A 26773-nucleotide genomic window follows, 5' to 3' on the forward strand; every position below is an offset into this window, starting at 1 on the left:
TACTACAGCATTATTTTGTGTATTACAGAGTACCACTCTGTGTGCATTGAGTATTACATGTCTGAGAACTCATAAAACTCATCATTCTCAAAACATATTTGAGCACAATTCACTGTGTGAAGAAAATTTGCAGTAAAGCTAACAAAGCATACTCCTACCATCAAACATGCCTCTGGTGTTTTGCTCCACACCATGAAGAGCAAGCCGAGATGATAAATACAGCAGGGATTACATAGATTTTTTTCTTTTTTGTTGATTTTGTGATAGGTCCTCACTTATTGGGCTGCACTAACACTTGCTTTGGGCTGCATGCAATCTGTGTTTTGGACACCCTGCTTTACAGCCTCCTGCATTAGATATTATGGTGATTACAGCACTGTGTGAATTTCCTTACTCTAGTGTGATGCAACATATGAAACTATATAATATTTCCAAATTATACACTGTGTCCTGCTTAAAAGTCATCAGGTGTACTTTCTCTAGCGTTTCAGCAAATATTTGCAATGAGTAGCTCAAAATGGTTCAAATGGCTCTAAGCACTTTGGGACTCAACAGCTGAGGTCATAAGTCCCCTAGAACTTAGAACTACTTAAACTTAACCAACCTAAGGACACCACACACATCCATGCCCGAGGCAGGATTCAAACCTGCAACCGTAGCAGTCACGCGGTTCCAGATTGAAGCGCTTAGAAGCGCTCGGCCACCATGGCTGGCGCAATGAGTAGCTGGAGTTATCCCAAACAAATACAGCTCATAACATCTTCCATGCAATGCTCATGACTGGTGGAAATCATTTGTTTGCTTCTCATTACAAACAACATTATTTTTAAAGTGGAATTTCATGTAACCAATCAATAGAGTGGCTCAAATTACTCTAGTGTGATTTTTGTTTTATTGAGATGTATTAACAGGGATATCTAATAACATGAAGAAGAGCCAGTATTCCAGCAGCAATAGCATCGCCCCGGCCTGTTCTGACTGCTATCACTAAGCTAAAGAGGTGCTCATTTGATGCTGGTGTGCTGGTTTTTCTTCCTGTTTTAATGTCACTGTTAATACACATCAATAAAACAAGAATCACATCATACTAATCTGAGACCGCTCTATCAAAAGTGCATGTAAAATTTCACTTTAAAAATAATTTTGTTTGTAGTGGAAAACAAACTGACTCTTTCCACTAACACTGAGCATTGCATGAAAGAGGTCACTAGCACTATTTATCTCGGATGACACCAGCTATACATTGTGAAACCAAATTGCAAATATTTGCTGAAATGCCGGAGAAAATATGCGTGAAAACTTCTGGGAGGACATCTGGTCTAGTGCACAGAAAAACTACATAAATCTAAAAAGAAAGAGTAACTAGTGAAGCACCTGCAGAAATAGTGTTACAACTGAAAATAAAAACAGTGGATTTTCTGCACTGCTTTGCGTCTTGACTGATATACCTTACATTTCTGCCAAGCGAGAATGGAACAATCTATTAATTTTGTACATAGATATGTTAGAGAATGCTCAGTCAGAAGATTTCATACAATTATAGTTTCTTGAGTGCTGTTAGTCAACACTGTCATAACTTGTGCATTAGTTCAACTGTCAGACTAAATCAAACTCAAGAATAAACCCTATTATTAGGGAATGCACTCATAAAGAGTATGCATTAATGGAAAGAAACAAGTGCCAATGGTTAAAGAAAGAAGACTGTTCTTCCCTTAAGAGAACATTTAAATCCACACCTGGCCTTAGCTAGTGTACTATCATACCGTCCCTTCCATATTCCTGTATCATCATCTATTTTCCTACTAAATTTATTCTGTATTTGTACATTGAAATATTTACAAAATTCTGTGAAACCAAATTCCAATTGCATACCATTGATTGCCTTCTTTTCCCCACAATCCACATTCCTTTTCTATGAAATTCTATGCTTAAGAAACACACTTTCAGAGGGCAAGGCTTTTGTTGAAGATAGTATAATTTTCTTGCGCCAGTCTACTTCTGATATCGGTTTTGAGCATCTCCAGCTATGCAGTAGATAATGTCACCAGTATGTCTACAACCGAGTCATCATCACTATTATTTTTTGTCGAGTCTCTATTCTCTTTTCAACCAGTCATGGCTAGAATTTGTTCTGCTAATTGTTGATTGAAACAAAGGGCTAAGTCTGCCATCCACTGCATTTCTCTATGCTCATAAGTTTTAATTTCTTCAGCCAGAATGACCATAAAACTCAAATCTTAGATTTGTTACTTTCCCTACTTGCAGATCTATTCCTGTACTGTAATTTTGTGATTACTTTCCATGTAACTGATTTGTCATACAAGTTAATCCTTTGACTGCCGAACAAGTTAATTTGTCTTGCTCCGCCACTCCCCAGGTGCTGCCTCTGAATTTTCCATCAATGATATTGACAACGTAATTTAGGCCTCCATGCCAACCCCTGAGCACTAGTGTCGAGTACAGACATGTCAGCCGTTGGTTATCTGAGTTATGTTGGCATGTTTTTAGGTTTGATAGGGTATTTCCCCCAGAACTCACTAGTTTTTCACTTTTGTGAGCTCTAAGTTGTATTTAGGACTTTTCTCTTTTGTGATGTCACATTTTTTCTAGTTATTCATTCTACAAAGAAAATGGTAAGATAATGAGGTTCCGCTGAGTAAGAGAGCATGATAATACTCATAAAGAGTGCCAGTGACAAATTATTAAGTGTCAGAGTAAGTAACAACTTCTCCACAGATTCTGACAAGCCCTCTACATCATTAGATGTACAGTCTTTATGTTTCAGCAAGAGATTTATTTGATCGATCTTCAGAGTATAAAAAACCTGAAAGCAATAGTTATTTTCTGAATGTGTTACAAAAATCTGATCAAGAATTATTGAAAGAAAGATCTTTATATCTCTGCAGATCTGTAACAACCATAAATTCACAAAGAAGCTTCAAAGCCAGAAAAAAATTTTACATCTCCAATAATGTTGACCCTGAGGATGACAAATATTACGCATCAGAATTAAATATTTTTAAATGCATTCAAGAAATATTACGCACCGAGTGAGACAGGCCATTCTGGTAACTCCTGTCCAGGTAAAAACGTAACAGTCTTCCTGATACATGCATTAGGCAGTGTGTGTGTGTGTGTGTGTGTGTGTGTGTGTGTGTGTGTGTGTGTGTGTGTGTGTGTGTGTGTGTGTGTGTGTAAGCCTTTTGGTCGAAAGCCCACATGTTTAGCAGTCTTTTTGGTATGCTGCCACTTAACATCTCACTAAAATGGTGAGTAGCAAACCATCCTTTTCATTTCTGCATTATGTGAAGTGCACAATTTTACATTTATGAAAATTCAAAGCTAGCAGCAAATCTCCACACCACTTTGAAATACTACCAAGATTTCACTAGATATTTGTGCAGCTTTTTCCAGACGGTACTTCATTACAGATAACTGCATCTCCAAAAGTTCTGAGATTACCATTAACACTGTGTGCTGGATCATTAATATACAACATGAAAAGCAAGGACATCCTTCCTCAGGTCATGCCTGCATTTCTACACCTGCCAATGACACTCCTCAAAGAGAATGTTTTGCCTTCCCTGCCACAAAATCTTCATCCCAGTCACAAATTTTGTTTCATAGTCTACATGATCATACTTTCATTAATAAGCAACAATGTACGAGTCGAACACTTTTCAGAAGTCAAGAAATACTGTTCCGGGTGATTGCCTTGATCCATAGCTTTCGGAATACCATGATACAAAAGTGCAAGTTGGGTTTTGCATAGCAATGTTTTCGGAATCTGTGCTGGATGGCATGGAGGGCATCTTTAGTTCAATACATCTCATTACATCTTAAATGTCCTAAGATTCTACAACAGGTGGATGTCAATAATATCAGATTGTAGATTTATTATTATTATTATTATTATTATTATTATTATTATTATTATTATTATTATTATTATTATTTCTGGTGCCCTGCCTGTAGACATGTGTGACCCATGCAGTACATTGAATGTCTTCTAGCACCTCATATTACCAATACCTCTATCTAAGACTGAAAATACACTTAAGATATCTTCATTTTCTATTGTTCTTCCTTCCAATATGAGCATTACACTTAAAAATTACTTCAATGGTGATATTCCTCCCCTTTCTTTGATTGTGATTTGAACACTGTTTCAGTGTGGTTCCTTATTTTGTTCCACACTTACATTTAAAGCTGAGAAACATATTTCCTACAGCAGATACTTCCAACAGCATCATTAATATTTCATTTACAGGAAACATGGCTTTCCTCTGCAAAAATAATGAATAGTATGTCTAAAATTTGCTATGTTCATCTAGGCAAATTATGATTATTCCAAATGTGCATAATCTGTACACCAGTGCTACGAGCACAACACAATGACCAACAGAAAACCAACCATCATATGTGACAATCAACTGTGATTCTGAACACACAAGTAATGTTAAAAATAAATGGGTTCTTCACACACAATAACCTAAAAGGCCACAGGGGAACATAGGTTGACAGGATTAGGTGCTTTTGGGCTTACAAAATATAAAATTAATTCCATCAAAAATCATTTACTTAGTAAAACAGTATGTAGCCAGGTTTGCAATTGAACTGACAATTTCTTGGTGGCACAGAACAGTACACTAGTAACTACACATATTGTGTTAGTTTCAATCAAAGACCTCTTACAGCTGTGGGTGGTCTCTGATTAAAATTGTACCCAATATCAATCTAATCTTGATCAATGGAGTGAGGTAAAATTTTGCAACAACATCTTAATTATTGTCACGATTCTGAAAATTGAATCCATGAATATATTAGACAAAGAGCTTACACAAAGAGAAACTAACAAACATTTTTCCATCCCTCTTCTCCATGTGGAATGTGGAAAATGTCAATACAGAAGGACAAGTAAATGTATGACAAATCAGGGAGAAAGTGTTGAGATTCACTTCAAGAGCAGCTGAAATGGACAAATGCTCAAGACCTGTCAAAGAGACTACCTATCCATTCAGAGCAATCTACGGAAGCAACAAAATTCTTAACAACACTGAGTGAATGGGGATTTAAACTATGGATCTCCATAATCTGGCTAAACTAACTACTCCAGGGGGCCATGCCAACCAGTTTTAAATCACTAACGACACTTATTTAGCTTGCAGCACTTAAAACTTCCATGTCTGTAACAGTAAGATTGACAACTGTGCAAGCAACTGAATTTGTATGACAGTGATATAAAATGAGTTTACCATATTACAAATGAGCACAGTAGCTGACTCACTCATTCACACTGCCAGCACCAAGAACCCACAAAGGTACCAACTAGCCGAACACAAGTAGTTCTCATGTTGAATCTTTCGAGTGTGGACATATTAGTTCCGGATTTTCACAGTGGTAAATTCTTGGCTTGCTAATGTTCTAATATGTCCCATCTTACACTCATTCAAAGCACAAACAAAGCTGTGTGTTGTTGGTGTAAGCACTATAAGCCCAAAAGAGCTGCAACAACAATAGGAGCAATATACGAAATATTCGAAACTTGACAACTCCTCCTGCTCCACTGATGAGTTTCTGAGTAGATATTCAAAACAAAGATTCCAAGACTTACCAAGCGGGAAAGCGCCGGCAGACAGGCACATGAACAAAACACACAAACACACACACAGAATTACGAGCTTTCGCAACTGGCAGTTGCTTTGTCAGGAAAGAGGGAAGGAGAGGGAAAAATGAAAGGATCTACATCAACATGGGGTTCCCAAAACCTGATTTCATAAACCAGTTTCCCAATACCACATCTCGTTGGTCATGTAAACACTCCATTATTGACTCTGGATATATAGTTCTAGATTCTGGATTTCCTTTGCTACAATCGATTTTTGCTACATTGTAAACATACAAATGTTTTTGAAATGTGCTTGGGCTGTTTTTAAAATTTTTCAAATAACTTAGACAGAATTTTTATGCAATGAAGATGAAATAGAAATAATAGACCGGGAACGTTTACCTTTGGTATATAACTAAAAAAAACTACTGTTCTGATTACATAAAAACCAGAATAGGTGATTTCCAGAGGTCACTGATGTAAAACAAACTGAGAATCAGGAAATCGATATTTTACTGGCTTAGAACAGCAGCTTCTGGTCTTAACATTTAAACATGTCAGTCAAAAATATTTCCAAAGTTCAGTTTCCATCTTCCAGCAGTCATCTCTCACGTAAATACAGCAACTACGAATGTGAGTGTGGCACATTTAGCAAATTTTGTTGCAGACTGAAAACAAAAAAAATCAGTAATGTAAATGGAAACATGTAGCCAGAGAAAATGTATATTATTTGTCAATCTACTGACATCACACATCATTGTGGGTTGTTGCAAAAATGATCCATGGAATACGGAAAAAAAGAAAAAAGTGTGAAAAAATGACAAGCTTTGTATTGGAGACCCACTTATATCTGTTATCCATAAGCATTCAGTTGTGAAAAACTGACATGAAAAATCACAAATTTTAATTTTATTTCATTTAAGGTAGTGAAAAATGTATGTCCAATTCCAATTAGTTGCCTCATCCCAAACTAATTCATGTTGCCTAATCTATAACTTCACATGGCAAATTTTCTTACCTGAATTTACACTATTCTCTTACAATTTCTCCTCCCCCTTACTTTGTAGTTCTTCACAACAGTATACAACACAACTTTCACAAGACAAACTGTCACTTCTCACACAAATTGTCATCAACTCGAGTTTTTTTACAATTTATTCCACCTACTCTGGGGCACTGTAAGGAAATTAAATGTAATACATCAAACAGCTTGGTGTATATGCGTATACTCTCCACATTTTAATACAAGGGGAAAAATATTTTGCTGAAAGTACTACGAACAACCATATTGTCATTGAGGAAAAAAAAAAAACTATTTTAAAATTTCCGAGGATCGAAGGATAAGTAAAACACAGTAATAACTTTTGCAATAACTGCAATTTATTCATTAACAAACTGTCCTCTTGAGTTCAGAGCATCTCATCTAGTGAAGAGCCCTGTTCCCTTATCCACAAAGAAAAGAAATTTCTTTCCCAATTTCCATAATAATCCTCTATCAGAAACAAGTATAACATTCATCCTAAGACTCTGCTGCCACATATGCATAATGTACTCTTCTGAGACACTTTAAACTATTCATGAACCTTAATGTGAGTGTTCCATTGTCACTGAACAATCAGTAATGTTTACATCATCAAATTTAAATTAATGTGGCCATTAATTAACACTTTAAAAAATACTGGAACTGCCATCAACTCAGGTTATAATTTGCAGAATTCACTTTTTAGTACAAATATTTTGTCATTGCAAGAGACCTTTCTTGCTTTGCTACAAGATATATGACTACAGTCACTTAAAATATTTGCCAGTAAACATCTTTATGTTTGAATAAAACACAAAGATCACTCTTACCAACACTTAATAAAATTTTCCTTTGTCCCCTAAAAATTAATCACATGTAAATCCACTTTTGTATGTTTACCTAATTTTTACAGACGAAGTATGTTACAGGGTCTACATGAAGTCTCCCTATGGACAAATTTTGCTATTTATTTACGAGTCTTGTGCCAAGTAATTTTTGACAAAAAGAAATTGTGGTATTTTCTTATAATGAACAGGGATCACATGCCAAATAAGGTTAAAACACACACACCTTAACAACAACAATGCCTACAATAAAATAACAATAAGAGATGAAAACATGAATGGTAAAAAAAGACCTGATGAAAATAAATTACATGAAAAGTTGACAGCCAACTTCTCTTTAAAAAAAGGAAAAAAAAATCATTAGATTGTAAAAGATAAGACTATGGCGAAGGTGGCTACATCGTCTGGGGATGGGTAATATCCATTAGTTAGTACTTGATTTCCCCATCAAACATCTTACATGTGAAAATACTCACAAAACACATATTTCATAAATAACAGAGACTGTCTAATACTCAAGTGGCACAAAAACAGTGAAAATTATGTACTTCATAGTTATGGGCACAAGGAAAAAGCCAGTGGTTCCTTTCATTGTCAGTATGCACTGTTTACAACTAATGGTTGCTTGAAATGGAAACTGTAAGGGTTATGAGGACTTAAACAATTTTCAATGTAGATGTGTGAGCATAAATAACAACCCAAGACCAAGGAGCTAAAAGTAACAGATAAACCAAACTTCTTGCACCAATTTGTCACTAGTTGAGAAACCCAGGCACAGACAGAGAAGTTGAAACTGCAATCCAGTAAGATGATTAAGCCTTATATCCATAATGACAATCATTATCTACACAATCACTGCACTGTATGTGTGGATAAAAACAGCCGTGTCTACAGTGTTGAAATAAAATGTATTCTAATCATCAATAACATGGACAATGAGGACAAGAGTGATTCACTGGGCACAGCCCTGCTAGACATAATGACCATCCTCTGACTGGAACATTAGCTAACACTAATGTGGAGACTTAGAGTTTAAAGTGTACAGTGTCGGAAACTCCATGAGGCTGTTTGCAGAAAATTCTTTTGCGTATAGGAATGTTGCAACGTTAGAAAAGCGGCATAATGCAGGTGAACTTGTAAAGGATAAACACTGTAAGGACTGGCAGTTAAAGTTTATATAAATAAATGCAGTAAGCTTAACATAGACAGACAGACACATTACTGTTCAGTTACATGACAGGAGAACATTGGAAACTGCAAGAGCAACAAAACATTTAACGCAATATTGACTGTTCACTCTAACATGACTCGATGAGGAGGTGGGGGCGGCTGATAGGCGTAACCATTCCAATAGAAGTCAGAAGATTGTGTCTGTGACTTCAGATCAATATTCACTTGTTTGCAGTTGTTAAATTTCAATACTGCATGCTAGCACATTGACATTGTAACGTAACTGTTTCCATGTTAACTTTGCCCTGCGATTACAGCCACATACAGAGGATATCCACTTGTCAGTATTAAATTTTAATAATATAGTTCCATCTCCAAGTATTTAGCCACACACAGTACAGTGTTATCCATTAACAAAGGCAGAGTCAGTTAGCTCACTAATAAAGCTGTGGGTATCTCAAAACAGCTATAAATATACTCTGTGTCTGTCCCTCACCGAGCCTTCTTAGAGTCAACAACTAGTATACCCAGCAAGAGTGGAATAACCACATAAAACTAGTAGTAAGGAAATCAGATCTCAGATTCACTTCAAAGGCTCAGGGAAATGTGATTTCTCAAAATGGAAATGGGCAACGTATTTGTGCCCTATGCTTTATTTTAGACAGCTGGCTACCTCGAGTAATGACATAACAGTGTACACATAGGAAATTTTGGCCACGAAACACACACCCATCGTTAGGTGCTCTGTATGTCCCCAATGCGACATACCTGTAGTTGCAATCCCAGTATAATTAAGAGACTATCGATAAGAATAATTACCAACATAAAATAAGTTTTAGCATTAAAAATCCAGTACATCGCAAACCAAAAGAATGGTTGACTGAATGAGTGCGTGCTCTATTACATGACCAAAATTTCATAGAAAGTAAAAATGCTAATGTCTAATGGTAAGAAATTATTAATGAATATTGAGATAAAACATGATTAACAAAATTCACTTTGTGGAAGTTAGAGATAACACTTTCGTGCATATCTGCTCCTGAATAAAACTTACCTCCCAGTACCCTCACTATTTTTTCTCTTCTTCGAACATACAGATTTTTGAACTGATTGTGTTTTACTATGGCCTTTTGAGTTACTCGGTCTACTGCTGCTTTTCACATGTGGTGATAGTTTTATTTTATGAGAAGTGGCACCTGGTAGTTCTGGCAGCTTCTTGCGAACAGAAGATGAATTCAAAATCTGTGTTAAATGCGTCTTTTGTACACCCGCCTCACTATGGAGTTTTTCCGTTTTTGCTTTTGACTGTATCTTTATTTGGTGATAAGCACTTTGTTCTGTGGCTTTTGACTGTTTCACAATTTGGTGAGTACTTGATTTTTGATGAGCAAAGTGAGAGTTGCTGCTGTGAAAATTATCTTGTTCAACAGACATTGGCACTGAAGGCAAGGAATGCATGCGAGATGTTTCATTACTTTGTAATGATTTTCGCACTGAACTTTTAGCATGGCACACATTTAAATCTGTATGAGTATCACTGTGTGAGCTCATCACTTTTCTCCAAGATCCACCACTACTTGTGGCATTAGAATACATAACACTTTCACTAGTCTCCAAACTCATCTGTGTATGTTCCTCTGTTTGAGAATAATAACTGTCAGAAAGACTATGCTGTATATTCCTAACATCCAGATTCTGCACTGTGTTTTGACTATCATTACTAGGTACAGGCTGCGTCAGTTGAATATTTTGACAGTCTTCACAGTCTTCTATCTTTGGTACTATGGATGCAAAGGCAATGCTTGTATCAGGTATCTTCGCTGGTGCTGGAACATACAGATTTCACTTAACAGTCTCTCAAGCAGTAGCACAGAGTCAAAATTAGGAAAGTGAAACAATGTTATTACTGAGACTGTGCAATACAAACCCACAGACAGAGAGGAAAGATTATCTGTATGTTTTCATTCTATTGCTTTCTTTTCAGATTAATGTTGATCAAATATTTGCAGTTGCAGTGTCATGTTAAACTATGTTAGAATAATAAATAAAAATATAGCCCATCACTACATAAATAAATCATTAAAAATTACCAGAAAAAATAAATCATGTTAACCTTGACAGAGTCAACCCATGAATGTGAAAATAACCTTATACATTGTGTCCAATTATTCTCTGTGATTTTATAAGCAACACCTATAAAAGGAGTAGGAATATGTATGTCAAGCAGAACTCTCCAAATTATCATTCATTACGAGACAGAAAAATATTACAACAGTGAAATATGTTTTTAAGGTTTTTTTTCTTCGAACACCCTTTTCAATATAAAAACCAATAAAGTCAGTCTGGCAATGTACAGATGTATAGTTTTTTTCCTTGCATTCAATGTTCTATTTACAAGCCCTATAAAGCTGAAATTAAACTCTGTTTAATTGATTTATATAGGAATAAAATAGTTACTCTCCCACTTTTTAATATTTGTGTTGCTTGGTCCATAACTCTAGATTAATAGACCCTTGTAAAATTTACTATTACAGTTAGTACCAATTTGTGATTCGTAACAACCTGGTATTGCCAATATAGGGTGAAAAAGAGGACATTTTGTTCTTGTTTCGTATGTGACATAACACAGAAGACCTCTTAATGTAATTAACTAGTGCATAAACTATAATTTATCACTGCCTCTGAATGAAATTTAGAGTAGTGAAATTTACGATGATTTAGTACAATCTGTAGCAACAAGTACATAGAACACTATAAACCATGTGTCATCACTGGACCCCAAGTTTGTTTCTATACATTTGGACCAAGATATATGAATGACAGGGCAACTTTTGTTTAGTAATCACACTTAAATATAAACATACATATCTCTGTGCACAGCATTTATTCTGGAGCTGTTTCAACACACTGCAAGTCAATACAGTTGGAATATTATATACACCACATGCATCCCTACAGATGAACCTGGCGGATTACAAGAAACTCATTCGAAGTTTCTTACCATTAAATAAAGACCACTGAGACAAATGAAAGACTTTCTGTTGCATTCTGCTTCATGAGCGAATGTGCACTTATCTATAGTACTGTTACAGATTGGAACAAAATGTGCTTACGTTAAAACTGTATCTCGATCAAAACAATTGCAGTTGTTGAGTTGAAGGGGAGCTCGAGTCCTTGAAAATGAAAAAAAGGAAAGAGTTTACGCCGCTCTAGTGCTATTCACTACACCCCCAAATACAACATGTAAATCAAAAGTGTTTCTGTAGAAAACCGAGACTGTGTTCGATGTGTTATCCACATCAAACTTGGAATAGTGCAGCATTTGTTAAATACTTCAGACACACATACACGAAAGTTTAGTACTTCAGCGCTTTCAAAATAAATTGTAAGTCCATGATTTCTCATAAAGATGTTGCAGCACGCAATGTTAGCATTTTATGCTCCGATATGGTTTTTTTTAAAAAAAAAAAAAAAAAAAAAAAAAAAGACAATTAAGTAGCTCACATTTTTAAATGATTGGTAATTGTGTGTATCACTCCAATGCTAAATGGACAAAAACATCTAAGTTTGATTTTCTGTCGTGAAAGGACAGTTCGGTAATTATGGAATTATTGGTAATACTCACTATGGAAAGCTTCTCTGGAAGACACGAGCGAAGACGAAGTGCATATTCCGCGTTCTGTATTTGCGATTGGGTTTGCTTCGATGTCAGTTGCTTGCGACGTTTGCGAGTAATGAGAGCCATTTAATACCTTTACCACGTCTGCACCGGGGAAATTCATACCTAGCCCATTACAAAGCTCCCGGAATTCTCCTAGTTCTTCCCATGTAAGTTTCATAATACCTTCGCAGAGGAACGTCAGCAACAGAGTAACAATATTATAATCGAAATCAGGTAAAAACAAGGTAGCCATGTCATCGGAATTGTTCATTTCTTCAATAACAGTCTTTAGAAACGGGCTAGCTGAAGCCAGTATTAACTTGTGGGAATACACAGTCTTTTTGTTCTTGCATACAAGTTTCACATCCACAAACGAATGTTGTTGCACAAAATCATTAACTGCGTTCATGGTTAAGCCATAGTGTCTGGGGCAGTAAAATTGACAAGCCATGGCAGAAGTTATCTCTTCTTCAATACCAAGCGCTTCGCCCCCTGCCTTCTAATTTCAATACAATTTGCCGCGTTCACCGACCGGCGACCAATAATAATCACTTTGGCGCAGATAAAACTCAACGCTGCCGCCAAGGAAGTTATACTGCGAAGATGGCTACACATCATGTTTGCTGCGGCATGCATCAAGGCAGGCCCACATGCAACGATCTGTCTGCACGATAGTCTGCGCACATCACTTCTGCGCAGACAGATCGTAGCGGAAGGGCGGGAGACATGCGCATGAGTAACTTTCTTTTTTAATGCAATGTAAAGGAGTCACACATGTTTGTGGAGAATAAAGGCCAAGGATTGCAGCTATCGACATAAGAAAGCAGCTGCTTATTATTTTTTAACAGAGAATACAAGAGCAGCTGACCCCACCATAAACAAGAAACTTGCTGAAATTTCCTGGCAGATAAAACTCTTTGCTAGACCGAGACTTGAATTCGGGACCTTTGCCTTTCACGCGCAAGAGCTCTATCGCCTGAGCTACCCAAGCACGACTCACTGTGGCCGAAGGAAGATGTGAGGATGGGTCCTGAGTTGCTTTGAGTAGCTCAGTCGGCGGAGCACTTGCCTGCAAAACGCATAGGTCCCGAGTTCGATTTCCCTGTTCAGCATACAGTTTCAATCTGCCAGGAAGTTTCATATCAGCTCACTCTGCTGCAGAGAAAAAAATTTTCAAATGAAATTGTTATTAAAGGAGACACAATAGACTTGAACAAAATTATTGTCCACTCGGTACTGTACTATGCCATAATCTTATGTGGTACTGTAGTGTAGGTTAAATAAAAATATTTATTCTTCAGATGAATGCAGTCAGAATATTTTGTCAATTTGATAAGGTAACACCTTGCAACATTGTCAGGGATATAGGGATTCTTACACTTGTCTATCAGTACATTTACTCGCTAATGGAATAGGCCTATGTGGTTCATAACAAGAGTGGGTTTTAGGGTAAAGTGTACAGGTCACTACCACAGTATTCAGACATTTCAGTAGACTACGTATCCCTGTCTCGAATTCAGAATGGAATTTTGTACTGTGTTGCAAAAGTTTATAACAGGTAGCTGATAAACTTCAGGCAGGGAACTGAAAATCTCAGTATACTCTGAAACAAGTTGAAGATATCTCATTTGTTACACAAAATTGTTACAGTTACGGTATGTGAAAACTGCCGTCGATTAACGAGCGACTGTCTAGGCCAACAAGAAATTTTATTGAGGAGAGAAATATGACAGCTGACAAATAGTGTTTGCAGACTTGTATCTCTGTTGTTGAAGGTATTTTAAATTTGTCTTCGCGTCTACACTGCCGAAAGCTATTAATACACCCTTTTAGAGGTTTCCAGTTCACTCACAATTTATTGTTGCAACAATATATATGGAGTACATCAAATAATTTGTTACAGGTCAGTAGAATAAGCAATTCTGAGGTACCAGGTGTTGACCCATGCTGAAAAATCCATTTTAGTGCATGGTATACCCTCCACAGATGACATTGCAGGCGCTGGTTCTGGAATCCTTTCGAGTGAATAGATCCTGGGATACTTTATGCCATGCCTGCTAGACCTGCTCTCTCATTTCTGTATGAAATATTGGCTGAAGAGTCGTATGAGTTACTTCTTGTCCCATCATATCCCTCATGTGCGCGATAAGTGACAAATTCGGGGATTGTGCTAACCAGGGAAGTTGTTGTAGGTCTTGCAGAGGGCTCAGAGTTGCACAGGCTGAGTGTAGATGAACAGTATCCTAATGGAACAACACATCACTTTGCTGTTGCAAGAATGGCAAAAGAATGGGTCTAGCAACATTCTGCATGTACTGAGCGCTGGTTAACATATCCTCCATAAACACCAAAGGTGAATGAGAGTTGTAACTTATTGCATCTCAGATTGCTTAAGGCATGCTGTGAGGCTAGTGTGTCTTGGGTGAATGAACCCTACAAGACAGATGTCACCAGCTCCATATCGTAGGTGCAAACGACCGTATTTTGCTTGCAGGTAGTATCTGCTTTCATTGCTGAATACCATGGTGCATCATTCTCTCTTCCAAGTGATCCTCTGATGGCACCAGTAGAACAGTGCATATTGATGCCGTGCCATAAGACTGGCTAGAGGTGAGTAAACCCATAGTCCCATTGCTAATAACCGGTTCACAAAGGTTTGTGTTGACATGCCTTATCTATGCTGTGGTAGCTGTACGATCTACCATTGTTACCCTTACAATACGACGATCATGGTGGCATCTGTGTTGTGCAGACATTCAGAGTCTTGTCTAAGTGTTTGAGAATGTTCACATGACCACTGATTCCAGCATCATTGTACATCAGACACAGCACATCCAACTGGTGTGGCATTTCTCCAAAATGACCATTCCGCCACCTGTGGGGCCACAATATGATCCATTCAAACTCACTCAGTTGGCTATAGGAGTTCATCTCTGGGGCATAGTTGCCTTCTTGCTTGACAAATTTACACCACACTGAATGTTCTGGCTCTGAGCATTCCCTAATAAATGGTAGACACAGATGGAGCTCAGGTAAGTTTGGCATCTGCTGGCAGAACTGTGAAAACATTATCAATACAATTACTATCCTCCAGGTGGCATATGCTATCATCAGATCAAAATTGATGTCATCTTTCCAGGTGTACTATTTTCTTTTTTGGGCAGTGTACAAGTAAACTCGTAATTTGTAGCTACAAAGACGGTTTTTAAAATACCTTCAATGACTACAAAGCTTTTCTGGACAATATGGACACACAAATGAAGAATTGTACCTCAGTGTCTGTCCAATTGTGCAAGTTAACACACACACACACACACACACACACACACACACACACACACACACACACACACACACACACATACATACACACACACCAGGGTCATAAAGAGCATGATCCTGTGCTCGAAGTCTTGACTGTAACAGATGTAGGTAATGATGTAGGACCATTGATGAAATATTTTTGACGTTATAATTTCTCAGTGTTGACCTGTCTGATGTGAAGAACAATGTAATGGGAGTGTCCAAAGGTTGACCTTCTTGTCGATTACAGAGCTGTTGTTTTTTGAGTTTCACATCATTCTCATACCATTCTCATTGGTCTATCGATGAAACTTTGTATAAAGATCCATATTTTCTTCATACAAAATGCAGAACATGGGTGAGAGATAAATTGTAGACCATTGTCTATTGAAATGCATGTTGGAATCTTCCAAGTGCAAAAAATTGTTACATAGGCTTCATTGTTGTTTCCGTAGTAGAGAACTCAAGGCAGGCTACAAATGGGAAATGTGGAAGGTCCATTCACCGCAATGATCCCCATGGTATGTAAATAAGGACTCTCAGAATGCAGATGAAGGCATTCATTTGCGGCGTCTTCTAATGGTCATAATGGAGCAGTGCTAGAACATTTGTTACATGCAATAATATGTTGAGACACTGATATAATATAGACATTATAATTGTAGTAGTTGTTGATGTGGTGTTCAGTTCAATGATTTACTTGATGCAGCACTCTTTATGCTACTTTATACAGTGCAAGTATTTTAACTGCTCTCCATCTACAGCAACCAATGTCCATTATGAACCTGCTAGTCTGTCTCTACAATTTCTACCTGCACGCTTATTTCCATTAAAAAATTGATGATGTCTTGATGCCTCAAGGTGTGTCCTATCAACTGATCCCTTCTTTTTTTTCTCCAGTACAGTTAAGTACCATTTTATTAGTTATTGATCTACACACCTAATCTTCAATATGCTTCTGTAGCAACAAATTTCAAAAGCTTCACATTTCTTCATGGCTGAACTGTTTATCGTCCGCATTTCACTTCTGTACCAGGCCATACTCGAGTGAATACCTTCATATAGGACTTACTAGCATTTAAATTTGTAGTCACATTAACAAATTTCTGTTTTTCAGAAACGCTTTTCTTGCTACTGCCAGTCTGCATTTTATATCCTGCCTTTGTCAGTCGTCAACAGTTATGTGGCTGCCCAAACAGCAAAAGTCTTAGTGTTTAATTTTCTACTCCAATTCCCTCAACAATGCCTGATTTTATTCGACTACATTCAATTACCCTTGTTCTACTTTTGTTTGCCTTAATCTTTCAATTTCTTTCCAAAGTAATATCCATTCTGTTCATTTGATCTTCCTAGCTCTTTGCCATTTCTGACAAAATTTTAATTTCATCATCAATCCTCATTGTTTTTATTTATTCTCCCTGAACTTTAATCCTCTTTTCCAAATGTCTCCTTGATTTAATTTTCTCATTGCTCGATGTTCAGACTGCAGACCATAATAATGAGGCTAGGATAAAACTTCATGTCAGACTTTTTCTAACTACTGTTCCTGTTGAATGACCTTCAGTTCTTATAATTGCAGTCTGATGCCTTACACTCTCCGTATTTTATCCCGGTTAGCTTCAGAATTTCAAAGGCTGTATTCTACAAGTGCTATAAACGTAGGTTTGTCGTTCTTCAGTCTAGCCATAGAGTCAGTATTGCAGCAAGTGTTACTGTACTGGTTGATTCTGTGTTGGAGTTACAAACTGTTAGCGATGATAGAGAATGGAAAATATATCAGTCTGAAGTAAGGAACCCTGGAAAGGAAAAGTGCAATTCGAAAGGTGAAAACTGTTTTGATATCCCTGACATTTGAATACATGTACTGGTACTGTTGTTGCCAAGATTGTAGGCTAGCAGTCCCAATGAGCACTTACGTGTAGAGGTTGGGATAATAACTCAACTAATGCAATGCAGATGGCATACTGTGTACTGGTATGTGTACTTCTGGTGCACAATGTCTGTACTGTAGCAGACTGCACTCTGTGTTTACAAGTTAAAGTACTAACATCAATTAGCTATAACCAAATTAGACTTGTACACGGTGATAGAGGTCGCAGACATGATTTTTGTGTATGGACAAGGAAATGGCAGCAGTAGAGAAATGGAAAGGTTGTATGGAACTAAATACCTGCATACAACAGCAGTTGGTACTACAGTACAACAACCAAGAAGAAAGACGAACTATGCAGAGTCCTGAATTGAAAGACACAGTGCTTGCTCACATGGATGAGGCTCCAACAATCAGCAGTCTATTGGCTCCATGTGAAATGAATGTTTTGCAGGTCACTGCTAGGCGAGATTTATGGAATCATGGCTACACCTCTACCACCCACAGAAAGTGCATGCTTTGACTCCTGCTGACTTCTGATCTAATGTCGTTTTCAGCCAATGGTTCTTGCAGTGCCTTACAGACGATCCCCGCTTTCTTGAATATGTGCTTTTCATGGATGAAGCCTGTTTTACCAGAGACGGAATGCTAACTAATTTGAACCAATAGTCATATTTAGGCTGATGAGAAACTGTATGCTACAATCGTCAAGAGTCATCGATACAGATTATCAGTACATGTGTCGCAGTCATATTCATTTGCTAAGTACTAGGCCCATTTCTTCTTCTTCCCCACTTAAATGCATCAGTGTACACAGTGTTTATCACAGACAAGTACCCATGTTCCTGGAACACACCCCTTTGTTATTCATATACCTATGTGGTTTGAACATGATGGAGACACATCTCACTTTGGACTGAGGGTTTGTGAACACATGGACCAGACCTTCCCTGAAAAGTGGATAGGCAAAGGAGGTCCTGGTTCATGGCCAGAACATTCACTTGATCTCATCATAACTGACTTCATCTTGTAGGGTCATATGAAAAGTCTTGTGTACGAGACATCTGTGTAAACTGAGGAGGATCTCCTGGCAAGAATGCTCACTAGCTGTGACACCTGTTAATCTGCTAGATAGGTTATGACGGAGATTTATACGACTGAGGGAGACGCTGGGGGACGCAATTTTGAACACTTGTAATAAATGTTGCAGGTTGTGCAACTTGTACAGGTACATGGAAATCACTATTGCTGCACTGTAGACTTGGGATTTTTGGTCTCTCTGACATCAAGTCACTTGCGCCATTACTAGTTCATCAACAGGGGAAATTATCAAAGGGTTTTAAGAATTATTTATTGCGATTTCGGTAGCTTATCATCAGGGTTTGGAAGTTGAGGCCCTTATTTTGAATACTGCTAAGGCTGCGCTTGAGTAGATTTTCGGTCTTACCATTCGACTCAGTCGTATCCATGCTAGGATTCTTTACCTCAGATTCATACATTTACCCTTCTCCATCATCTTTGAATGCTTGTAACACAATTATGGAGTCACCCAGTATTTCTCTAAAACCCAAAATGTTCTTCTAGATTTCAAGTCAGTATTTTGGAACCATGACTCACTAAACTGATGGTTCATATACCTTGGATAACAGATGAAATAGTTTTGCTGTGGTTGATTCTCCACCACTTTCAATAATTCTAAAGAAATGTCATCCATTCCAAGAGCCTTGTTTCGACTTAGGTGTTTCAGAGTTGTGTCACATACTTCTCGCTATATCATATCTCCTATACCATCATCATTTACTTCTCCTTCTCTTTCTACAATATCGTTTTCAAGATTATTTGCCTTATTTATATTTCTTAACATGTATTTCTTAACATTATCAAATTTGAGATTTTTCTGGCAAATGGGCTTTGATATCGATAAGGTTTTATTTATAATTAGTAACAATATGATATTTCATTCCATACAAAGAAAATGTATTCCTTCTGTGGCTATGTATAAGGTCCAGTGCCTCACATTTTATCAGCATGTAGTCTTTATATGCAGGGGCCAGACGTTGTGGTTTGTTAGCAGTCGGATCCTTGATTCAGGTTGAATCTCCATGGAGCAGTAGCGCATCAACTTCAAGATGTAAGGCTCCAAAAGCAAGCGCAAAAGTTTGCATGGTGTGTATCTAGCCAAGTAATGTAGTAATCTTAGTTTTTCTGCACCAAAACCCCTAGTAACATGCACATGTCCAATTTAATGAGACCTCGTTCATACTCAACAAATTTAGGGACTGTGAGATTTCCACTTCGCACACAAGAAACTATGTGTAATAACTGTTTTTCGTAAAAATTGTTTTAACTATGAGCTTTATGTACAAGCTCATAGTGGTTTTGTTTTGTTTGTTGGTATTACAGTCATTTTGGGTTCATTTAACGATCCATATTTTTCATTTGTAGTTACTGTCGCTATCTGAGTTTACATATTGCGATCTAGAGATAGTGAGTGGTGTCATGAAAACTAGAAAATGGAGTGCCAAGTGGAGAAATCGGGACATTTCCGACATATTCTTATTCCTGTATTGAATAAGGGGTGACGGCAGCAGGGGCAGACAGAAACATTTCTGCCATGTAAGGGGATAATGCGATTGGACCCAGTATGGTAAGAAAAGGATATTCTTGTGCGAAGGAGAATCACTTTGACATTAGGGACTCCACACGTCCAGGAAGACCTTTGCAGTTTGGTGTAGATCTTTAAACGCATTACTCCACAATGCACCACATCAGTGAACTCGAGAACTGGCAGAAGTGGTAAACTGTGATTGTTCCACCATTGTGCGACATTTGCATGTAATGGGGAAGGTTCAAAAATCGGGTGTAATGGTACCACATGCTCTAAGTCAAAACCATAACAACTGGGCTGTGTCCATATGTCCATCTCTGCTTGCTCATCATCAATTGGCTCATGAACAACATCAACTATTCTTATCCTGTATCATTACTGGTGACAAGAAATGGTGTCCTTATGCTAACATAAGGAAAAGAAAGGAATGGTTGAGCCCAAACAAAGCAACAACTCCCTGTACAAAGACATGTGCACATCCACAAGAGATACTGTTATGCATCTGGTGAAACAACGATGGTGTGGTGAACAACGAATGACTTCCTCAAGGTGTATACCACCACTGCTGACAGTTATTGTCAACAACTGAGACATCCTGCAGACGCATTCCAAGAACAACGACCAGGAAGACTGTGTGAAGTCATGCTGCTCCACGATAACGCCCGCCGAGCATCCTGCTAGACTGACAAGAAACACTATACAGGAGTTGGGTTGGGAATTCATTCCTCTCACACCTTATTCACTTGATATTGCGGCCTCAGATTCTCACCTTTAGCGCTCTCTATCGAAGAATCTTTAAGGCACTTCCTTTCTGGATGAAAACGCGCTTCGGACATTGTTCGATGAGTTCTTCGCCTCAAAACGCTCGATTTCTATAGTCGTGGAATAGAACAATTACCCCAGAGTTACTGGAAAGTAGTGAAAGAGATTATACAGGGTGAGTCAAAAAGGACTTTACAACTTTCGAATGATATAGAAATTTATTGAGATAACTTTCAAAATAGGTGGATGTGTCATTTTATAGTAAGCAACCTTAAGTTTCGTTCATCTAGTGTATCAGTACTTCATCCCGCCACCAGGAGCGACAGCATAGTCCACAGTTACACTGGCGACTTTCGCCGATGAGGAGTGTACTCGCTGTGTGTTTTGGTTTCATGAAACGAACCGTGCAAAACTGTTCAGTGTAAATTCAAATGCAACCCTGAATTACGTTCGTGACTACCGCATAATTAACGTGTTCTGTGCCCTAATCAAATTGAAAGTGTACTGCTCTTTCTTCTTTGTGGAGAAAACTTTCACTGGTATTGTGTATCTGCATACGCCTGAAAACGTTTTACTCACACAGATCGATGAAGATGCCCAAGACGGGACGGTTTACTACTGGCAAGATGATACACCAGCTTATTTCCTCATGGAAGTTCGAAGTTTCCTCGGTAATCACTTCTCAGGTCAGTGGATTGGCCATGAAGGACCAGTCACATCGCCACTTCGCTCCTCAGACATGACAGCACTGGATTTCTTTCTCTGGCGTTTCATTGAAGGCCGTGCATATGTTCCTTCCCCACTCCAAATTTAGCAGACCTGAAAAACTGAATTACGCTGCCATTGCATAAGTTACACCAGATTTGCTATAAGGAGTGTGGAAAGAAATTGATTACCGGTGGGATGGTTGCTGCATCGTAAATGGTAGTTAAATCGAACCGAAATTACACTTGACACTTTAATATGAAACTTGAGGTTGTTTCCTACAAAATTGTACCTCTGCCGATTCTGCATGTTATCTAATTAAATTTCGATATCATTCCGAAGTTGTAAAGTCCATTTTGATGAACAAAGTCTCCATTATGTGTATCTGTTGTTTTTATAAAACCGTGGTAAACACAACGAACTTACGCACCAACCCAATAGTTTAAAGTTTTTTAGCGGGAGGGAAGACGTAAGAGGAGCAGTCTCAAATCCCTAATTCTTGGTATGACTTACCGTGTTGATGCAATTTAAGTGAATTGTGCATATCAGCTGTGTTGAATGGGTTGTTCTATCAGTAAAATGCGCTCAGACATGCCAGGTGTACTAGCTAGTCCAAACAGCATACTTTTACATCTATAGTGACGAAACACAAGAAATAATTGTTTAGATATCTCCAAAAATTTCGAACTGGTATCGTACTTTTCAAAACATGTTCGAGCCAGATAGATGTAAACTGGTATAGTACATACCAAAATATGTTTGGTTTGAAGCTTCCTCGCAGATTAAAACTGTGTGCTGGATTGAGACTTGAAATCGGGACCTTTGCCTTTCGTGGGCACGTGTTCTACCAACTGAGCTATCCAAGCATGGCTCACGCCCCGTCCTCACAGCTTTAATTCCACCAGTATCCTTTCTTCCAGAAGTGCTAGTTCTGCAAGGTATGCAGGAGAGATTCTGCGAAGTTTGGAAGGTAGGAGACGAGGTACTGGCGGAATTAATGAGGTGAGGACAGGGCGTGATTCGTGCTTGGGTAGCTCAGATGGTAGAGAACTTGTCTGCGAAAGGCAAAGGTTCTGAGTTCAAGTCTCAGTCCGGCATACAGTTTTAATCTGCTAGGAAGTTTCATATCAGCGCACACTCCTCTGCAGAGTGAAAATTTCATTCTATGTTTGGGCTGTTTAAGAATTTGCAGTAGACAGGCATCAGACAAATCGTTTTTAGAAGAGCATTGTTCTCTATTTACTTCATCAAATAATGCATCCAGCTGTGGAATAGAGTTAGAATCAATAACTGTTTGAGCACTAATATTATCTGAACTCTACACTCAACTGTAACGTTCCATTGGTCTCCTGTTATTACAACAGGAGTAGCCCAAGAGCTAAACGAGACAGACTGAATCACTTCTAGAGTCTCACAAAAAAAAAACCCTACTACCGTTGTGCAACAGGGGAGGTGCGTTGTGAGAAGAGATTACATGTTACGGGTTTCCTATAGAGACAGTTCTGCTGCGGTACAAATGACAGGTGCATCAATAGTGGGAATGAAATGGTGCAACAATTAGACACAAATTCAGCCGATACATGGACCAAGTGCAGTATTGCATCTAACCATTGTTTAATCATGCCCACAACCGATCAAGGCCAAACTGACATGGGTGATGCTGAGTGGCAAAGAAGGCCATGAACAGGGACCATAGACAACAGTGTCCAGGCAGCCAAGGAACTGACTGACAACAGTCACAGATTTGCCAACAAAGGAGATTCACACAATGGTTCTTGAGTGGCTCTGTGATCAAGGAGCAGGTTTGTGTCGTCAGGTAACTGAATAACTGCTAGAATGTGCCGCTCATTGTATAGAGAGACGTGATTACTACGCTGAAAAATATTCATATACTTGTGTCACTATTAACTGTAGCGCAGTATTCAACAAAATTAGTTGGCTGCCATAATAACGTGTAACTTACTTTTTGAAGTCACCTCGTAGATATGTGAACTCATGTGGTGTTTCCTGTAGGTACATACAAATTAACCTATTGATTGACTGAGAAATGAATATCCTTAATTATCAAAAGCAAAAATGTTTTCCAACATTGAATGTAAGACTTCTAAGAATTATAGTATTTATTTATTTATTTATTTAATACGTTTTTGCCTGTTGCCTATAATTTAAATGCAGGTTTTATCCATTCTTCTACAAAGTATTATTATCAACAACAATTTTTTTTTTTTACAATCGGCAACTGATTGTACAATATACATCATTACATCCAATGCAATATTATTCCCAATCATTACAGCTAATTTTACCCCCACCCCCAATCCCTTGCACCCAATGAACCATGAACCTTACCATTGTGGGTGGTTTCGAGTGCCTCAGCAATACAGATATCTGAACCTTAGATGCAACTATAATGGATGGGTATTTTCTGAGAGCCAAGTCAAATGTATCATCCCTGAAGAAGAGCAGCAGTCTTTTAAGTAGTTGCAGGAGCAACAGTCTGGATGATTGACTGATCTGGCCTTGTAATATCAACCAAAATTGTCTTGCTCTGCTGATACTGCAATCAGGTGAAAGCGAGAGGAAATTACAGCCATTATTTTTCCTGGGGTGATGCAGTTTTACTGTATGGTTACACAACGATGGCATCATCTTGGGTAAAGTATTTTGGGGTTAAAAGAGGCCTTCATTCATATCTATGGGCGGGGACTACTCACAACGAAACAAAACTGGCTTTCTACTGATTGTTACATGAAATGTAAGATACCTTCATTGGGCAGGTATTTTAGAAAATTCAAAAAGGGAAATGGATAGGTTGATGTCAGATGTAGTGGCAGTTAGTGAAGTTCGATGGCAGGAGGAACAAGACTTCTGGTCAGGTAAGTGGAGGACTACAATTACAAAATAAAATAGGGGTACAGCAAGAGTAGGTCTAATAATGAATAAGGAAATAGGAACGCACATAAGCTACTATGAACAACACAGCGAATGTATTATTGTAACCAAGATAAAAACGAATGTGACACTCATCACAATAGTACATGTTTATATACTGCTTAGCCCCTGAAATGGTGAAGAGAATGAAAAAAATGCATGATGATATAAAAGAAATTATTTATATAGTTAAAGGGGAGGGAAATTTAACTGAACTGTGATGTAGAACTGGAGTTCAATAGTAGGAAACAAAGAAAACGAAAAATAGCAGGTGTATATGGCCTGGTGGAAGAGAATGAAAGAGCAAGCTACCAGCTAGAATTTTGCACAGAGGATAATTTTATCATCACTGACACTTGGTTATGAATGATGAAAGAAGGCTGTATACATGGAAGATACGTGGAGACACAGAATGGTTTCATCTTGATTATATAATAGTAAGGCAGAAATTTTTGAACCCGATTTTAAACTGTAAGACACTTCCAGCAGCAGATGTGAAATCTGGCCTCAGTTTATTGGTTATGAACGGTAAATTAAAAGTTAAGAATTTGAAAAACAATAGGAAATTAAGGAGCTGGGACCTGTGTAAATTGAAAGAACGAGATGTTATTGAGAGTTTCCGAGAGAGAGAGAGTTAGGCAATGATTGATTGAAACGGAGGAAAGGAATATAGTATAAGACGAATAGGTAGCTTTCAAAGGTGAAATAGTGAAGGCAGCAGAGGATCAAATAGCTAAAAAGTCAAGGCCTAGTAGAAATCCCGACATAAGTAAAGGTATACTGAATTTAACTGATGAAAGGAGAAAAAACAAGAATGAAGCATATGTAATAAGTGAAAAGAAATACAAACGAATACAAGTAAGACTGATGGGAAGAGCAAAATGAATAATCAGGGAGAGTTAGAGAACAAATGAAAGAATTTAGATGCATGCATAACTAGAGAAAAGATAGATATCGCCTACAGGAAAAAATAAAGAGGTCTTTGTACAAAAGAGAAGCAGCTGTATGAATATCAAGAACTGAGGTAGAAAATGAGTACTAAGCAAATAAGGGGAAGTTGAGTGGTGGAAGGAGTATATAGGGGGGCTGGGCAGGGAAAATGGACTTGAAGGCAATATTTTAGAAAGATAAGAGGACGCAGTTGAAGAGGAAACAGGAGATATTACACAGCTAGAAAAAGTTGACATAATGCTGAAATAACTAAGTCGAAATAAGCCCCGTGGAGTAGTGGCATTTAGTCAGGAGTACTAATATTCTTATGAGAACCAACCATGACGAAATTGTCTGACCTGGTATGCAAAAAGTGTGAGACAAGTGAAATGTAAGAATTACAAAGAAAGAATGGATTGACAGGTGTGAATATTACCAAACTATCAGTTTGATAAGTCATGGGTTCGCAATTCTAACACAAATTTTATACAGAAGAATGGATAAACTGGTATAAGTTGACATTGGGGAACATCAGTTTGCACTTTGGAGAAATTTAGGAACACGTGAGGGAATACTGATAGAACATAAATTAGGGCAAAGCAAACTTACGTTTATAGGAATTTTAGACAAAGCGAAAGCTTTTGAAAATGTTGACTGGAACACACCATTTGAAATTATAAAAGAGGCAGGGTGAAGTACAGGAAGAGAAAGGCTGTCTACAACTTGTACATAACCCAGGCGGTAATTGTAATAGTCGAGGGTTATGAAAGAAAAACGGTGGCTGAGAATGGATTAAGACAAGGTTGTAACTTACCCCTGAGATTATGCAATCCGTACGTCGAGCATTGGAATAAAGGAAACCAAAAACATTTTACTCAACTACATCCCATTGTCCTCATTTCAAGAACCTGTCCATTCCGTTCAAATGCTCTTTCAAGCCCTTTGAGCGCTCTGACAAAATTACGAAGTCATTGGCAAACCTCAAAGTTTTTATTTCCTCTCCCTGAACTTTAATTCATACTCCAAATTTTTCTTTTGCTTTCTTCACTGCTAGCTCAATATACAGACTGAATAACATCAGGGATAGACTACAACCCTGTCTCACTCCCTTCTCAACCACTGCTTCCCTTTGATGCCCTTCGACTCTTGCAACAGCCATCTGGTTTATTTAGAAGTTGTAACTAGCCTTTCGGTTCCCTATTTTACCCATGCTACCTTCAGAATTTCAAAGATAGTATTCCCGTCATCATCATCAAATGCTTCCACTTAGTCTACAAATACTATAAGCGTCGGTTTGCCCTTCCTTAACCTATCTCATAAGTCTTACGGCCAGTATTGCCTCTCGTGTTCCTACATTTT

The 26773-nt window shown here is 38.0% G+C and overlaps 2 protein-coding genes across 3 annotated transcripts in view; one reads left to right on the top strand and one right to left on the bottom strand.

Moving 5' to 3' along the window:
* Nucleotides 1–26773, top strand: part of LOC126353994 (synaptotagmin-14) — a 559379-nt gene that overhangs the window by 379912 nt on the left and 152694 nt on the right. The gene's annotated exons all lie outside the window — the stretch shown is intronic.
* LOC126352491 (transcription factor Ken-like) lies at nt 6967–13043 on the bottom strand. 2 transcript variants are annotated; one of them, XM_050002691.1, is made up of 2 exons: nt 12270–13043; nt 6967–10470 (listed from the first exon to the last, which is right to left on the bottom strand). In XM_050002691.1, exons 1-2 carry the CDS (start codon nt 12754–12756, stop codon nt 9695–9697), a joined length of 1263 nt encoding a protein of 420 aa, XP_049858648.1. In that variant the 5' UTR covers nt 12757–13043; the 3' UTR covers nt 6967–9694. The 2 variants fall into 2 exon arrangements, with proteins under 2 accessions (XP_049858648.1, XP_049858649.1); XM_050002692.1 differs by lacking the exon at nt 12270–13043 and adding an exon at nt 11646–12075.

This window comes from Schistocerca gregaria, chromosome 1 (assembly GCF_023897955.1).
Source record: "Schistocerca gregaria isolate iqSchGreg1 chromosome 1, iqSchGreg1.2, whole genome shotgun sequence".
Taxonomy (NCBI): domain Eukaryota; kingdom Metazoa; phylum Arthropoda; class Insecta; order Orthoptera; family Acrididae; genus Schistocerca; species Schistocerca gregaria.

Excerpts from the sequence above, each read along its gene's own strand:
- LOC126352491 (XM_050002691.1), bottom strand. The coding sequence starts at position 12,756 with ATGGCTTGTCAATTTTACTGCCCCAGACACTATGGCTTAACCATGAAC. Across the intron at positions 10,471-12,269 it reads TTCCAGAGAAGCTTTCCATA|CACCAGCGAAGATACCTGAT; the intron begins GTGAGTATTACC and ends TGTATGTTCCAG.